Consider the following 18668-nt stretch of genomic DNA (forward strand, 5'->3'; position numbering starts at 1 on the left):
ACCAAGAAATCCCAAGTAGAAGAAACAACCAGGAAAATCCAAGAAGAAGAGGCCACAAGAAAGCTCCAAGGCATCCTAGCAGCAAAGAGAGGAGGGTGAGAAACATGCAGATGAACTCCTAAGGAAGCAACAGGAAGAACAAGAGAAGCTCCGAGCAGAGGAAGAATGGAAAAAGGCAGCCAAGTCATAAGAATGCTGAGAGCGAGAACATAGACTCAAGAAGGCCATTGGTCTAAATGATGAAATCAGATATTTGTCTCAGGACACGCAGGAGCCAAATCAATTGCCGCCTCCCCCACAATAAAGAGAAGCTGAAGCACAAAATCCCCTCCAAATACCCTTCATCCCCAATTTGTTCCAACAAGCTTTGGAGTATTGCACATCCACCTCGTACAACTCCCCCGAAGGGTACAGGGATTTAATAAGAAGGGACCACCGCATTGACATAAAGGAGCTGACCTTCCTCCAATCGATCTTGGCACTTAGTATGGTAGCCCAGAATGCCCTACATAGGCGACAACATGAAGAAATTCTCCAGGTCTCATAGCAGTTCAACCAAACGACCACATCACTCCAAAAGGAACATGCATACCGACACGACTAGTTGTCAAAGCCATTGGGCTACATGCCATTGAAGTGGGAAAAAATCTTGAACAAGAGCTCTTCTAAACAAAGGAAGCCCTAGCGACACAAAGATCAAGCACAGACAGTCTCCAGGCCGACTACGATGCATTGCGACAATAGGCAAAACTCGAGCAATAGCAACATGCATGGGTTTTGGAGGAAAAGCAGGCACTGGAGTTATAGATACAACAACAGGCCGCCCTAATCACATAACTCCAAGTGGTTGCCCAACAAAGAGAGCACCAAGTCTAGGAATTGCAGGTGGCCCTTCAAACAACATTGGCTTCTATATGGTCCGACACACATGAAGTCCTCAAGCTTGGAGGATGCTATGAGCTTTGAAGCTAAAATGGGGGAAAACTTAAATCCGAATCCTAGGGCCTCCATGGCTCCTAAATCCAGCTCTATAAGACCCCAATCCCCCACCCCTTCCACTACATCCTCGTGCTTAAGGGAGCCATTATCCAATCTAATGGGACCCAAAGACCATTTGATTAGTTCCCTGCCCATTGGACTTAGTGGCCAGAATCTGGGTACCCAAGGCTCAAACGTTCTTATGAAGGATGATTCACCCTCATAGAATTAAACATGCGGCCCTATAGGTTCCCACTTTGAGAGGAAATAGGATTATTATGCAAGACAATTGATGACTCAACCCGAGTGGAATTACAACACAACTGAGTGAGAAGCTCTTGCAGAAGTTTTGACATTATTGTCTTGGCCACAACGATGATCCAAGGTAGATTGGTGAGATGAATGTTTGAAGTGCTATCCTTCGGTTTGGGTTCAACACCTATCACCCTCCTAGACCTCAAGTGCATGTGGTCACCTACCCCACCTGGTAGCCCCCAGTCAGAATCATTTCCTGTGCCCTCTGTCCCTTAAAGCAGTAGTCACTTCATTAGCCTTAAAGAAGCAACTCAGTGAGTCGTTGTGTTGTCAGTCTCATTGTGTTAGTAGTATAGTATCAGCAGTCATTAGGTTAGAAATGTAGAAGTGACTCTTAAAGCAATGACGATTGAATAATACGATGGGTGATTAAAGCAACGGCTGATATAGCAATGATTGCTTAATACAACGGGTTAAATATAGTAATGACCGGTATAGCAACATGTTGCAAGTTATTGTGTTAACCTTAAGGCAAGGGTTGACCTCTGAAGTGATAGTTGTGAGTTCATTAAATGCCGCATGGTGTTAGTTGAGGTGGGTGGACAACTGGCAATTCACATGTCAGTCGCACTACTTTATAAAGCAATGACTGGCTTATTTGTTGTAAAGCAGTGACTCATAGTCTAGCTATGTTGCTGACTAGGTTTTGGTGCTCTTTGTGGATTTTTGAGTTTTTGTGCAAGGTTTATGAGCAAAAATGGATGCTATACTACCTATTCTACCTACTCAAACAAAAAAAGCACAAAAAACAACAACTTAAAAGCATCAAATGGGAGATTTTTGAAGGGGGTGGTTGAGAACTCTCTCTTGTGTCAACTTAATTTGATCCAAACTCATTTTTTAGTGCTTTTAAGTGAGATGTGACACCACACACACTTTAGCAATCATCCCAACTAGCTATTCCTACAATGTGACAATAAAAAACACTAAAAAACAAGCTCAAATGTGTGAAAAACACATTATGGGCATAAGTAACAGTTCTTACTTTTCCTACTCCAAAGTCACACTTTCCTCCTTTAATCCCATCCTATACACCACTAACAACACTTCTAGATAAGCTAGGAGCATTGTGCAATGGGTGGGTAACATTAGACGGCTTGTGCAATACAAAAGCATACCTTGAATCCCTTGACAACGGTGCCAAAAACGTGTAGTCTGGGCATTGATTCACGTGTTATGGGGATCTTGGAAGAATGCCATCCAAGACTATACTCCCAAACAACTCCTTGTGGAAGCTTTGTATGCACAAGACTCAAGCTTGTGTCACCCAAGTGTCGATCGGATTGTGTGCAAGTGATTTCAGGAGGGGGAAAGAGAGAGGGGGAAGGGGAGAGGGAAAGGAAGAAAGGGATGAGAGCAAAGGTGAGGGAAGAAAGGGAAAGGGGGAGAGTGAAAATCACAAAGACAACTTAGAAAGAAGGAGCAAGAAGACTCAATGCAAGAGAATGAAGAGAAAGAGAGAGCTTCTATTCCAAAACTTGCAAGTACACGATGAAGACCAAATTAAAACCTTTGTCTTACATACATTCCACCTTTTGAAGGGAGGGATAACCCTTGTACTCTCATGTACCTCTCTCATTCTCATTTTACAACCACTTTGGGCCCATTTGGCTCCAAGGCAAATGTCATATACTAATCCTCATGCTCTCTACTAATCTCCACTAGAACTCCAAAATCCCAATTGATGAATGGGAAATAGGGCGTCAACCTTGCAATTCACCTATAATCCAAAAATCAAAGGTTTGAACCTTTGAATGGGTTTTTTGACAGAGAAACAAACGATTCGGTGCCTCAAAGAGACAAAACTTCTCCCAATCTCCACGGAATCGTGCAAGAGCTGGTAAGTAGGGGTTTTTGGGCCTCTGGAATGAAATGGAACATATGGTTTTGAAAACTGTGGTCCCAATCACCGGGTCCAACACATGGACCAAAAAACGTTTTTACAAACAGACTTGTTTGTAAACACCACCGGAGTGTGAATGATGAGCAACATAGACGTTTTAAGATCTCCTGAGTCCATTAGAACTGGCAGATCTGCGAATGGTTGTTTCAAACTCGAGTTCCAACACACTAGCAGAAAAACGTTGAAGCAGAGATAGTGAGCCAGAAATCCAATGAAATGATCCCAAATTCAAAAATGAAGGAGTTTCTGAACTCCCGAAGTGCAATGGACACCAAAAGCAAGCAATGGCTGCCTCTGCAAGTCATTACGAACTCTCAGCCGTTGAAAGGAACATGGGAATCATCAAAAAACGTCTTTTTCGACCAAAACCACCTGTTGGTTTACAAAAAACCACTCACAACTTTCCAAAGGTTTATGCAAGGTCTCTACACACCAAGATGTAGGTAAAGTCACCCAACGGAGCTTCTTCTTCCTCCCACAGAGCTGTAGCAGCAGACTTCGAGCTCTATACTCACACTCGGGCTCAACTAGAACACCCACGCTCTGATACCAATTGAGAATTCCCCCCAATAAAGCTGCCCCTCTTTTTCCAATTTTAAAATATGTACAATACCGCAAAACAAAACCGGATGCACTCTCAGGCCAAGAATATGGATCTAGGATAACTCCAATTCATGATGTGGTTTTTGGGAATGCCATGATTTTTCCTTACAGAAAGTAGGAAGAGCACTCAAACATACATCAATGCAATGAAGTCTTGCACTAGCCTCTAGTAGACTACAAGAGGGGAAGCATTTGAAAGTTTCATCCATACATGTCATGAATTATATGCAATTTTGTTAAGACTATCCCAATGCCTTTGCTCCTATGTCAACTTGCACTGATGGAAAGCTAGGAATAAAGGATGGAAAGCTAGTGGTAAAATCATGCAAAGAAGAGATCTGTGATGTGTGTATTCTGACATATGGATCTTGACCATTGTCTTAAATTTTATTTCTATTGACTGCGCATATTCACTTTTGTGTCTCTATTCCTCATCCAAGCACCCCAACATTCCTCTCACCTCTCCCTCAACCATGTTTTTTGGCTAAGGCCAGATTGTTTGAACAACGTAGATCATAACCATTAAATTTTTTTGACATGAAGCTTGGATAAACATTGAAATACATCAAAACAATGATGGAGACAACCAATGGATAGCTATAGATGAAAAAGAGCAATCTATTGCATGGCAGCACAAAACTTATGAGATTTGCTCATTTCTGATAAAATAGTAAGCAAAATTTGGATGGTTTTCTTCTACTATAGGCTATACAATTCAATTTTTAAAACAAAAAGAAGGATCACATGACATCACATGAAGGATCATGAAGAAGATTGTGGACCATGTACTCATCCTCTTCAATGCAAAGACAATGCCGTAGCATTTCTTTGCTAAGTCACCCCATGCCCCCACAACCTGCAAAGAAGTCTATAATTGTATCTCCAAGGATCATAAATGCGAGGTATAAGAATATGATTAAATCATAAAAGATATGTAGCAGAAGGTATACCATGATATTAACCGAGGAAGTTTCGAGATCTCTATGCACCTCCTCAGACATACGAGTGCGCTATGGTCATTTGTTTTGCACTCTTTCCAGACTCTTTCAACATGGAAAGAGTCTCTTATTAGCTCTCTCCCCTACAACCCAGCCCATCGAGGCCATCTTGGTAGTGTGGCTTTTTCTTGCCAAAAGACACCCACCAATAACTCACGCACCAGGTAAAAAATGTATGTCAATGGGAAAATTATTGATGCAACAAGATTACGAGAGTGTAATAGTCTATTTATAGCAATACCTGATCATCTTATTATGCACATTACCTACATCACAAAGCAAGGTATATGTTCCATGAACCTTGAAGGAAAATTGATCAGCATGGGCATGTATGAGTGTCCAATGATCAGCCACACAATACAAGTGACATACCAACCCTGATCTGTAGTAATGTGTCTGCCAACTCTGCCACTACCAAAGAAATATGAGAGGAGAAGTGATTCCAATAAGGAACTTCAATGGAGTCAAGTAACTACACACGTAATCCCGTGGGTCCACACTAAGTGAGCCACTTCTATGCAAGGAGTCCCATGGTGAGATAGATTATCTGCATTTATCTTGCATAGAAACTTATTTTTTAAAAAATGTACACTTGAAAATGAGAACATACCATGATATAAAAATATGTATGTGATGACATGTTCACATACATACGTATATACATACATGAAGAACAAAATACATAAAAGAAGATAAGATTTTACAACTTACATGCCTGGCTTATCTGGCAAGGCTAAGACACTATTGTTCAAGACACCCACAAATGTACACTTGCTAACATAAAACAAGCCAATTTGATCTCACTCATTATCAAATAGAGACATAAGCTATTTGAGAATTGGAACACAAACTGCTTTACGAGAATAATATGTGCTTATTGGATTTATCATTTCCCTATTTATAGTGCATACTGATTACGTTTTAAAATGCTAGCTTTGAATGTTATGTTGCATACTAATTACCTTTTAAAATGCAAGGTTTCAATGCATTTGAAATGTATGATTAGGCGAAGTACACTTATTCCACATAAAATAACAAATGCATTCACATAATAAGTATTCTTTAACATGGGTAAACGCAAACAATACTAGCATTATGTCCCTAAGAGAACAAAAATCAATTAGTATTAGCGGATGTGAATGGGAGAGGGGTGTTTATAAAGGCTAAAATATTAACGATTAATTGGGGGAAGGGGAGGGAGGTGGAGCAAAAACCTCCACCACATCCCACCTCCTCTTCGTAGTCAGCTTCCCCCCCTTCTTCCTCTATGAAGCCTCGTCTCCTTAGTCGCTTTGCTCCCCCCCTCCCACTTGGTTCTTCCTCTGTTCTTCTTCTCTTCTGGCCCTTGCTCACTTTGGCCCCAGTCTCCTCTCCTCTATTTACTCAGCTTCCCCCCCTCTCCACTTGGCTCTCACTCGTCCTCTCTCAAGGCTCACATTATGGTTGCTCCCCCCTTCTTGCTCAAACTCACAGGCTCCCCACCTAGATTCATACTACCAACCTAATTTTTACATCTTGTCATGTTTCTTTGTTTCTAGATTTTTCCTTACACACCACAACCTATAAACAATGATATCATCCCAAAGAAATATATTTGATTGCCTCATTGAACAACAAAATACGCTTAGCTATCATATTCACAAAATAAGTTTTTTTCCTAGCATAAGCACAACCTCTAAATGATGATATCATCCGAAACAAGTATATTGAATTGCCTTATCAAATGATAGAATTTACATACCTATTGTATTTAAACAAACTTCGTTTAAAATATTCAGAGAAACGATTTCAAGTATGTCACTTCTTTCTTGTTACTTAGACATATCCCACTACTTTCTACATGACACGAACAATCATATAGTTCCATAAATCTAATTGTGTTTTGTGTTTCCAAATTGTAGCACATCCACAACTTGTAAATGATGATCCCATCCAAAGCAAATGAGCTTAAATGCCTCATTAAAGGACAAAATCCACTTGCCTATTGTATTTGATTAGAAGCTTTTTTTCAATATCTTTAAAGCAATAAATCCAAGTATGTCAATTCACACTTCTTTATTTCAACATATCCTACCACTTTCTAAATGACATTTTAAAAATAAAAACCTTTACTACACTTCAAATGTATAAAGTAATTATAGCAAAGACGTAAACTTGTTTCATTCAATAATTTGGTTCTTTCATTTTCAAGAAATTTTGATTCCATGTACCACATAGAAACCATAATACCAACCAAACTAGGAACAACTTACATTGTTCGAGGAATTAATATTACAATCCATGAAATGCTTCATTATAGAAAGTCGACAAAAGTACTTACATGATTGTATGTCCGTGTTCTAAAAGAATATTTCATGTCATTCTAAATCAAAGAAAACATGTGATCCACCTTACAAGAATCCTAGTAAAATTGAAGGAAATAACTTTGCTACAAAAATTAGTAGATATTTATCTATTCGAGAAAAAGGCACCCGATTATTTAGAACATATCCTTTGCAATGATGAGATACACTTTTATAATAAATATGTGTAAAACAAATTCCTACATAAGTCATATACATAAAGTAACAACTTTATATTTAAAATTTAGTTCATTTACAACATCAAGTTTTCTCATCAATAAATATTACAAAATGCTCATAACGTTGATAGGATAAAATCTGTATATATTTTTCTCCACATAGATTGTGCATGAGGGTAGACACTGAATACATGATAGTGTTAATTTGCGGGTTGTGTGTGAATAAGCCAATGTAACTGGCTGCACATGTAAAAGACCTTTTTATTTTGAACTTGAAAGACTACAAGTTTTTTTGCAGGGACTTATTAGGGAAATGATGAAATGCAATGTGGTTGTACTAGACCTCCAGAGCAAGGGTATCTAGTGTGTGGTCAAGTGAATGTTTTTGGGGTCATGTAAAGTCAAGTAATAAAGGGTTTTTTTATATTTTCCTGAGTCACTGTGGTCTTATGTGTTATGGGAATTTGATGTGTTCTGGTGCCCATGTCAAGGGGCTTTTCATGTGTGTATATGGGGGAGCATGCAAGCTTTAATGTGCGTGCTAATGTGTGTGGGAATTGTGTGACTAAAGGTCCAAAATGTGCATTTAATGTGATTTGGGGGAAATGTCTTGAGAGTGGTAAAATGTCACTAGTGAGGTGGCAGATTAGGCTGAGGTGGCTGGACTGATTGAGAAGGCATCGTGCTCATACATGTGGCTACGTAATAGAAGAGGGAAGCTTCTGGTTGATGAGCGAGCATGGTACGTGGAGTCTTGGGCTTGCAGATAAAGGAGAAGAGGCAGGAGATAGCAGGGGAGAGAGGAGTCTGTGAAGAGCGGACGAGCTGTACGAAGAGCTGGTGCGATGGTGGGAGGCTCCTAGAGTGAAGAGGAGAGAGCAGCGCAAGGATCACAGCGGTGTTGATTGAAGGGCTACACTGTAGGAGAGGGATTCCGTAGATGAAAGGGACTGTGAGCGTGTGCATAAGCGAAGGGTGAGCGCCTATGAGTTCAGTTTGTTTCGGGCTGTGTAGGCTTTCCCCTCTTTTAAAGAGTCTGGGTGTGTTCTAGTCAGATTGTGTGGGAGGTTGACTTGTTACTTGTGTGCTCTGGATACCCGCTCTGAAAGTCGGTGCATAAGCTCTACCTTGAGAGCTACCACATTACAGTATTGATCCCGAAGAAGTCCCGAAGATATGATTTTGTCTCTAGAGTTGGATTCTGAAGAAGTGGATATGATTGTATGGGGTCAGCAGTAAAGTACTGAGTCATTTTGTGTTTGTCTGAGGACAGTCCTGTGTTTCTTTTTTTTTCACATCATTGTGTTGGCGATCCTGCTGGGGATAGTCTTTGTTTTGGTGAGTGAAAGTCCACACAAGTCAAGGAGTACTCAGTGATCTTGGAAAATGGCTCAAGAATTTGCAAGATTTTATGGTTTACCCAATGAAGACCCTGAAAAGTTTATTGAGAGTATGGAGTTCACAGCTCTCATAAAAGACAGAAATGCACCCGAAGTGTTGCTGCAAATTTTATTTTTGTGCTTGATGGGAGAAGCCCGTACATGGTTGCAGGAATTTCAGGCCAGTTTTCAAAATGAGCAAGGAGAACGCAGGAATCTCACTTATGGAGAGGTAAGAAGTGGTTTTTTAGCACGGTTTGCATGTACCAGGGATGCAAATGGAGTATGGAGGGAGTTATGTGCTTTGTATCAAAGGAAAGACCAAACTATGGATGATTATGTGAGTAGATTTATGGTCATGTGGAATAAATGGCAGTCCATTCTTTTGCCAGAAGTACCACCTCGTGTCATAAAGAAGGATAGATTTATTGCAGGATTAAAGCCTGAGATACGGGTGAAGGTTGAGGTGAAGGACCTGCCAACTTTTGAGGAAGCCCTGAGAGTGGCTAAGGAGAAAGAGAGGAAGAAAAGAAGGATAATTCAGTTGGAGTATGGCGTGCCCGTTGTTCCTTCTGTTATGGAGATGCCTTTGCAGAATGTAATTGAGCGAGTGAGGCCAGAAGAAAAGAAAGAGGGATCAATGAAGGATGAAATTTATGAAATGGTTGAATTAATGAAGAATCTCAGTTTAAACCTTATGGCAGGAAGAGGACGAGGTCGGACTCCAGGTGGTAGAGGAGCAGGTAATGCATCCAATTCAAGTGTTCAAGCACCTTTGCAAGATGGGAGAGGACGGGGAGTGTACGCTCTGTATGTACAATGCTTCAATTGTCTAGATTGGGGACATTATAGTACGCAATGTGATAAGCCCCCCAGAGTTGGCGGTGATGTGTACCCACTTCCTTCAAATTTAAATGATAGGTCAACTGATCATGGAGTGGAGATAAAAGAGCCTGGACCTTCAAGTAGTAACGTAGTAAAGAAGGTTTCTTTTGAAGATAAGGGGAAAGGTAAGTTTATCAGCGTGCTTGGATTGGAAGAGAGTAATTTAGACGTTTTGCCTCTTGGGAAGAGAGACAGGGATGAAGAAGGAGAGCCAAGTGTAAAAAAGAGTAAGCAGGCTGAAGATGTTGTTACTTACCAGAGGAAAAAGGTAAGGAAGCCCAGACAGAAGTACAGAACAGCTGATTATCCCTTGGGAAAGGAGCAGGCTGAATATGATTTGATTGCTGATTTGTCTAACAGAAAGGTGGATATTACTTTTCCACAGATGGTTGGGCTCTATCCAAGGCTGAAGAGAGAATGGAGGAAAGCTGTAAATCCAGGTAAGAAGAGAGTTGTGCATAAAGTAGCAAAAAATATTATGTCTATTTTGGAGCTTCCTGATATTTGCCCTTCGGTGGAGGCATGGCATAAAGGATATGAGCTTGGAGAGGCATACATTGATGGAGGTGCCCAGATATGTGTGATGACTCAATCTTGTGTTGAGAGGTGGGTTTGGAGGTTATTGATCTTTCTCACTTCCGAATAAGAATGGCCAACCATGCCAGAGTGAAGAGTTTGGGGGTAGTGAAGGATTTGGATGTGGAAGTCTTCAATGTGCATTGCAGAATAGATTGTCATGTTATGCCGGCAGGTATGGGTGCTTACCCTCTCATTTTAGGCAGACCTTGGTTGAGAAAAGTGGGAGCTATTCAAAATTGGGGAAGGGAATAATCTCAATATATACATCTAATGGTAAAAAGTTCAGTTTTGATATGGTGAGTCATGCTGAGAGACAGTGATGAAGCTTAGGTTGCTTTCATTGAGGGAGTGAACTTTTTGGGTACAAAGGAGCAGGCTGAAACTGTACATCAGTTAGAAGAGGACAGATTTGAAGCAATGGAGGAGTTTATGCAATCTAAAGAGGCACCTGTCTCAACACAGGAATTAGTACAGCAAATGATTAATCCAGATCTTACTCTGAAAGAAAAGGAAGAGTATTCAGCCATGTTGCGCAGGTATCCCTATTTATTTATCACATCATATGAAGAGATTAGAGGGTTTAAAGGGAAGCCTTTGAAGATTGAATTAAAAGAAGATGCAAGGCCGGTATTTCAGAAAATGAAAAGATTGACACCTGAGCAAGTGAGGGTACTTCGAGAGGAGGTGGTCAAGTTGCTTAAGGCTGATATAATTTTTCCCATTGTTCACTCTGACTGGGCCAGCCCTGTGGTTATCGTACCAAAGAAAGATGGACGATGGAGAGTAATGAAAGTTGTCTTTGTCTGGTCTTTAGGAGCAATTGCAATCTGAAAATAGCCCGAATACCCCATAAACTATACATCTCATGACCGGCTATCTTATCCAGTATGTCATCCACATGTGGGAGAGGATAGTGATTACTCTTCATCATAGCATTCAACGGTTTGTAATTAACACATACTCCCTAGGGCTGCTTTTCTTATAAGAAGATGCCTTTTGGTTTGAAGAATGCTCCCTCGCATTATCAGGAGAACAGTAATGAGGTACTTGCCCCTTTTCTTGATAAATTTTGCAAGGCTTTTATTGATGATATTTGTATTTTTAGTGATCGGAAGGATCATTGTTCCAAACTGGATCAAGTACTTGGGAGAATTGATGATAGTGGAGGACAACTTAATCCCAAAAAATGTAAGTTGGCATAGCCAAGTATTAAAGTATTGGGTCATGTTGTTTCTGAGAACGGAATAGAGCCAGAACCTGAAAAGATCAAAGCATTGGTTACTCTAGCACCTCCAACAGAGACAAGGCAGTTGCATACTTTCTTGCAAAAGGTTAAGTATCTTTCCAGATGCTTTCTCAAGTTTTGTATCCATTACAACAAGCAGTGAAGAAGGTGCCTTTGCAATGGACAAGTGAATGTGGAGAGGTTTTTGAAGCAGTCAAAGAGATTGTTGGAAGAGTGTCAAGTGTTAAAGCTCCTGATTTCGATAAGACTTTCTATGTCAATCCTTCAGTGGAGCCAAATGCATTGGGAGCCATTTTATTGCAGCAGGGAGAGCAATCAAGGTATATGAGGCCTATGTTTTTTGCTAGTAGGGTAAAAAGTGAAGCACAGAAGAAGTATTCAGCTGCTGAATTGGTATTAGCCAGCTTTGTATTTGCATGTAGAAGATTTCGGAATTATTTATTGCCTCATTCTTTTGTGGTACTTACCAGTTGTACTCTGTTGCCACAACTTGTGAATGGTATTAATTTTTCACGAAGTATGGTGAGATGGGTAACAGAATTGCAGGAGTATACTTTTACTTTCCTGGTAGAGAACTCAACCAGAGCAACCCTGGCCGATTTGCTTACTTACAAAGATACTCCTATTTTAGTCAAGGAAGTGGAAGATCATACTGAAAGAGTGCAGGAAAAAAGTTTAGAAGACAGCTATACCTTGTTCTTTGATGGTTCTTACAGGAAGAGTATTGACAAAGCAACCGGTGGAATGGTTTGACATCATTGCCGAGTTAGTTGTATAGATGCAAATTGTTCATAAAACATCCACTTCCTATTACTCTAGATTTGTTAAGACTTGTGAGCCTTATTGTCTTATTGACGATGTTTTGTATATGAAGGGTGCAGATTTAGTTTTGAGAAGAATCCCATAGCAAGCTGAGATCATGCATGTGCTTGAGGCAAATCATGAGGGGATTTGTGGTGGACATTTCGCATTCAAGACAATGCTAAGAAAGATACTAATGGAAGGGTATATCTAGCCCTCTCTATAGAGAGATATAAAGCATTGGTACAAATCCTGTTTACAATGCCAACAGATGGGAAGAAGAGTATCACATCCAGAGTTGAGAAATCTCATCATAGCATACAACATATTTGAGAAGTGGGGGATTGATGCAATCGGTCCACTTCCCATGACTTCAGGAGGTAAGTGTTACATTCTCACTGTGGTAGAGTATCTTTCGAGATGGGCAGAAGCACGGGCAGTTGCTTCAGTCAATGCTAAACAAGTGAGCAAGTTCATATATGAAGATATATGTTGTAGATTTGGAATGCCTCTAGAATTGGTAAGTGATAAAGGGCCTGGATTTAGGAGTGAGTTGGTTGACTTGTTGTGTGATAAGCTCAGAATTAAGCATAGATATGCTACTCCTTATTATCCTCAATGTAACAGTAAGAATGAATATTTCAACAGAGAGTTGATTAATATGATGAGTAAGATCATGAAGATGCATGGGAAAAACTGGGATCAAGTTGTGCCACAAGCACTGTGGGCTTACCGAATAGCAGTCAAGGAAGGTACATAGTTTTCTCCTTTTTATCTTGTATATGGAAAAGAAGCTATGTTGCCATTAGAAGTAGAAATTCCAGCTTTGAAGTTGCTCATGAAAATGGATGAAGAACCTAACACCGAGTATGAAAGAAGGTTGGTTGAACTACAGGAAGCTCAGCTTGATAGAATGAAAGCAGTTGAACACTATGCTCAGACTCAGGAAAAGAATCAAATGAAAGCTAATGGATAAGAACATCAAAGAAGGAGACTTTGTATTAAGATATGACAATAAACTGGATAGTACTTTCAAGACTAAATTTGTGACAAAGTGAGTGGGTCCTTTCAGTGTGTTTAAGAAGTATTCAAATGGATCTTATCAGTTGAGTGATTTGGATGGAAGTTTGCACACCAATCGAGTGAATGGGTACCGGTTGAAGAAGTATGTGATAAGAATAATGCAAGTGTCAACATGTGGGCCAGTTGTGATGGAAAAAGATGTGTCCAGTGAAGTTTTGACTGAAGATATACTTGCTGCAGTGCAGTTTATGTTGGCTCCAAGCTGTCAAACATGAGTGTTTGCAGCTTTTTGGTTGGGCTAATATGATAGGATAAAATCTGTATATATTTTTCTCCACATAGATTGTGCGTGAGGGTAGACACTGAACACATGATAGTGTTAATTTGCGGGTTGTGTGTGAATAAGCCAATGTAACTGGCTGCACATGTAAAAGACCTTTTTATTTTGAACTTGAAAGACAAAGTTTTTTTGCAGGGACTTATTAGGGAAATGATGAAATGCAATGTGGTTGTACCAGACCTCCAGAGCAAGGGTATCCAGTCTGTGAAGTGAATGTTTTTGGGGTCATGTAAAGTCAAGTCATGAAGGGTTTTTTTATATTTTCCTGAGTCACTGTGGTCTTATATGTTATGGGAATTGATGTGTTCTGGTGCCCATGTCAAGGGGCTTTTCATGTGTGTATATGGGGGAGCATGCAAGCTTTAATGTGCGTGCTAATGTGTGTGGGAATTGTGTGACTAAAGGTCCAAAATGTGCATTTAATGTGATTTTGGGGAAATGTCTTGAGAGTGGTAAAATGTCACTAGTGAGGTGGCAGATTAGGCTGAGGTGGCTGGACTGATTGAGAAGGCATCGTGCTCATACATGTGGCTACGTAATAGAAGAGGGAAGCTTCTGGTTGATGAGCGAGCATGGTACGTGGAGTCTTGGGCTTGCAGATAAAGGAGAAGAGGCAGGAGATAGCGGGGGAGAGAGGAGTCTGTGAAGAGCGGACGAGCTGTACGAAGAGCTGGTGCGATGGTGGGAGGCTCCTAGAGTGAAGAGGAGAGAGCAGCGCAAGGATCACAGCGGTGTTGATTGAAGGGCTACACTGTAGGAGAGGGATTCCGTAGATGAAAGGGACTGTGAGCATGTGCATAAGCGAAGGCTGAGATATGAGTTCAGTCTGTTTCGGGCTGTGTAGGCTTTCCCCTCTTTTAAAGAGTCTGGGTGTGTTCTAGTCAGATTGTGTGGGAGGTTGACTTGTTACTTGTGTGCTCTGGATACCCGCTCTGAAAGTCGGTGCGTAAGCTCTACCTTGAGAGCTACCACATTACAGTACTGATCCCGGAGAAGTCCCGAAGATACAATTTTGTCTCTAGAGTTGGATTTTGAAGAAGTGGATATGATTGTATGGGGTTAGCAGTAAAGTACTGAGTCATTTTGTGTTTGTCTGAGGACAGTCCTGCGTTTCTTTTTTTTTCACATCAAGTCTAAGGTGATGATGTAGTCCTTGAGAGAGAAGAGAGAGAGAGAGAGAGAGAGAGAGAGAGAGAGAGAGAGAGAGAGAGAGAGAGAGAGAACTACAACCATGTGAACCAAAAGATTAAGAAACCAAGTACATGTGTAAAATTAAGATCAGGCTTATAAGTAAGATGCAATGGCACTTAGCCAATATAAGCAAAGTGGCCCTCACACAGCCTTCATTTACAGCTGAGATTATGACTTGGTGGTGAGTAGATGTCTTGCTGAGATGAACTTGGTCTTCCAGGGGTGAGTGTGAGTTGTTGTGGTTGAGGCGTAGCCTGCTCTTCGAGCGTAGGCCTAGGGCTCTGCCCCTTGGTGGGCCAAGTTTTGTGAGGGTCTTGCAGGGGACTCACCCCCCCCATTTTACCCTTGTGAGGGATTGGACCCCCCCATTTTACCCTTTATTTTAATAAAAGCCGGCTATTTAGTTTTTATATATATATATATATATATGCAAAGTGAGTTAATATAACTTTTAATTCGGATTCTATTCGTCGCGAACTATTGAATCACTCCTGATCACTGGAGCACACAACGAGTATGTGCCCACCAGTATTTATTGACACCTCGCTGTAAACATTGTACGATTACTCGTCTAGCTGTGACAGAAGTGCAACGCCTCGTTTAATCCAGTGCTCTTGAGGTTTGTCCGTCGGGAGCTTCACTTCCATTATGAAATTAGTGGAATGTCCTGTTGTAGAAAGGATGCCACGGCGATCGCTCGTCTTGTACAAGGGACACAGATAATGAGCGTACTGCTCAAACATGGAGATCTCACGAGGGATGACCCATATTATGGGACATGGAGAGTAGAGTACTTTTGGTTCTGATTCACCGAGTGTATTGTTTGAAGAATCCCACCTTGCTCCTTCAATAAACAAGCCTTTTACATACACTCCAATCTCTGGCTTGGTGACACACAATCCCTGTTCAAAAATGGGAAACAAGTAATGTTCAATTATTTGAAGAAAGGGAAACTGCATGACAAAATGAAAACCCCACTTCTGTTATTCCCATGTATTTCAATACTATAAAATGGCCTCCCTCGTCGTGAAAGAGGAGGGGCAATATTTTTTACTCAAGCCTTTAGTATGGACTTAAATTTATAGGAATGCTTAAGTTTTCAAAATTATGGTCCTAAAGTTATAGGAATGGTCTTAAAATTATAGGAATGCTTAAGTTTTTCAAAACAACTTACTGGATCTGGCATTATCTTAAACTCCAGGTCAATCATATCAATAGGAACCTTCTTCATGCGGGCAAAATTCTGTTTGGCTCCCGTTAGGAAGGACTGGGTAAAGAAGAATCCAGACAACCAATATACCGTGGGAGTTCCATTTAGTAACCACTCTTGAAAAAATTTGATCCTCTCAAGCAAATCTGAAACGTAGCTTGAAAGAGGCTTTCTAGATGGGTACGATTTTGCAGCCCACATGGCAGGTATCTTTCCATCTAAAAGACTTTTGCCTAGCTGCTCCAGTTCGGCACTCATGACAATGAGTCCTTTTACAGCCTTCTGTAGTTCTCTCAAGGTAGATCTGATGACACTAAGCAGCCTGTTGAACCTTTCAAGTTCCTGAAATGCCATTAATTCCCTTTGTGTCAGGGCATTTAACTCCATACCGCATAATGAAGTAATTCTGATTGATTGCATAGCCCCATAACAGTTCCCAAAATCCAACAGCAGACACTTTTGAACAGTAAAAAGAAATACAAAAGAATATAAAGAAATAACGTTCAATTCCTGCAGTGACTTAGCATACATCCAGCCACGTATTTTGTCTCATGGGTGCAGCAAAGCCTAAAAAGTAATTAAATAAACATAAGAGTATGTCTTTCCTGAGGTATTTCTATATTCTGTAGCTGTCCATTAAGTTGATTTCCTGTTTGTGAGAGAGAGAGAGAGAGAGAGACCTGACATAAGACCGTGTTCATTGACTCAAAGTAAGTTACTGGATATTTGGATTGTGCAGTCTCTATGTCAAAATTACTTGGAATCTTTCCCAAGATCTCATTACATATTTCCAAAATTATATCTTCATTGGAATTTTGAGATCCACTTGAAGAATTGACATTTGCAGTGTCGGAGGGCTGTACAAGCAGAAGAGATGCGAGGAGACCAGCAGTTTCATTCAAATCTTTGGTAATGTTTGCGTTCTCGTGGAAACCAAAAATTTCAGGACGGTTCTGTGTGGGTAGTCTTTTAATAAATTCTAGATAATCCTCGTAGTTTCCTGTAATTTCAACAAAAAATATCAGAAATTGAGACAGGCTACCTTCTAGCTTTATTTAGAAGAAAAACCCTGAGCCATTCAATTTTCAAAGCCAATCAATTGTTCAGAAGACGTGAAAATTGATTGTCCCTCTATAAAACTTACCATCAGGAGGGGCACGATATAGTCCGCTTTCTGAAAATGGGAAATCATCATCATGTATCCTTTCACAATACAAGCTTTCTAGAATCGTTTTAAGGGTTCTTCTATCATGGTCATCTGTCACTCTGCCACCATAGTTGCATTCTGCAGTGAGGTAGTTAAGTGCCTTATATGGAATCTACATAAATGAGGACCACAAACAATTAGTTCTAATACGGATGATGTACATGAAAAATCATTTGATCTATATATGTTCAACTAGTCCATGATCCTTTAGAATTTGTGCCTAGATCGAGGATTCTTGCTTCTAGGTGCAGTTTATACTTGTCTCTTACTGTATGGGGTTATGCTGCGAAGAGACGCAAGGTGGTTTGGTGCAGGTGTACAAGAGGTGCTGTGGTATGAGTGCACGGGAGGTTACAAGTTCACAAGAGGCCCAATGGTACAAGTGTATGCGAATATGAGAGAACGCTTAATGAAAAGAGAGAGAAGAGAATACATACAACCTGCTAACAGTTCATACAAATACTTTTTTTTTCCTTTTTTTTCTTTTTTGTAAAACCACAGCTTAAATTAACAGTTCATACAAATACAAGAGGCTAGTACTACAAGCAGTGATACAAATACAAATACAAGAGGCTAGTACTACAAGCAGTGATACAAAAGACTAGTACTACAAGCAGTGATGATAAGCCATAGGCAACCAAATCCAAATTAATTTTAAGGTCTTCAGCATCATCCACTCCATATAGGTTATAGGAATTCATAGTCCGTGGATACACCAACAGGCCACCAATCCTTATTTATTTTCAAGCAAGTCAAGGTCCTCGGCATCATTCATTCCATTCAGTTTACATGCATTTATTCATAGCTAATGAAAATAGAGATGAGAGAATACACACAACCTGATAACAGTGCATACTATATAAGGCTAGTACTACAAGCAGTGATACAAAAGACTAGTACTACAAGCAGTGATGATAAGTCATATGCAACCAAATCCAAATTGATTTTGAGGTCTTCAGCATCATCCACTCCATATAGGTTATAGGAATTCATAGTACGTGGATACGCCAACAGGCCACGAATCCTCATTAATTTTCAAGCAAGTCAAGGTCTTCGACATCATCCATTCCATTCAGTTTACATGCATTTATCCATTCCATTCATAGCCAGTGGAGGGTCCATGACTGCTATTTGGATCTCTACTACTACTCGTGGGCGTCCAACATGCTCAATGCATCATGAAGCTCAAACATCCTGCCATCACGCAGCTCAAACGTCTAAGTGACATCAGTGCTTGTGGTCACACCTAGTTAAGGGAATATTATTTCTCCCAACTGGTGATTGATCTCATCTAGCAGGGTATTCTCGAAGGAAATTCAAAGCTTTGGTTCGATTTTCACCATGAGACCAAGGAGGAAGATGAAAATACTAATAGTGAAGAGGAGGATGACCACTAAGTGATCAAGGAGTCAAATGACACTAATGACACCAGAGGGTGGGCTATGTGCTAGTTGACCCTCGGAAGGGTGGCTGGCACCAATGATAGTGG

The 18668-nt window shown here is 40.4% G+C and overlaps 1 protein-coding gene across 3 annotated transcripts in view; it reads right to left on the minus strand.

Annotated features, from left to right (window-relative positions):
- Positions 1-15242: 15242 nt before the first annotated feature.
- The window catches only part of LOC147902238 (uncharacterized), a 46635-nt gene continuing 43209 nt past the window's right edge, over positions 15243-18668 (minus strand). For all 3 annotated transcript variants that reach the window (XM_087374812.1, XM_087374810.1, XM_087374811.1), the window contains exons 2-5: positions 17117-17291; positions 16653-16972; positions 15937-16314; positions 15243-15664 (exon numbers count right to left, since the gene is read on the minus strand). In XM_087374812.1, coding sequence (XP_087230938.1) covers positions 15326-15664; positions 15937-16314; positions 16653-16972; positions 17117-17291 — 1212 coding nt within the window. In that variant the 3' untranslated portion in view covers positions 15243-15325. The remainder of the gene's footprint in view (positions 15665-15936; positions 16315-16652; positions 16973-17116; positions 17292-18668) is intronic.

The sequence above is a fragment of the Dipteris shenzhenensis genome, chromosome 5 (assembly GCF_047967505.1).
Source record: "Dipteris shenzhenensis isolate YYH24624 ecotype China chromosome 5, Dip_SZ_1.0, whole genome shotgun sequence".
NCBI classification, from domain to species: Eukaryota; Viridiplantae; Streptophyta; class Polypodiopsida; order Gleicheniales; family Dipteridaceae; genus Dipteris; species Dipteris shenzhenensis.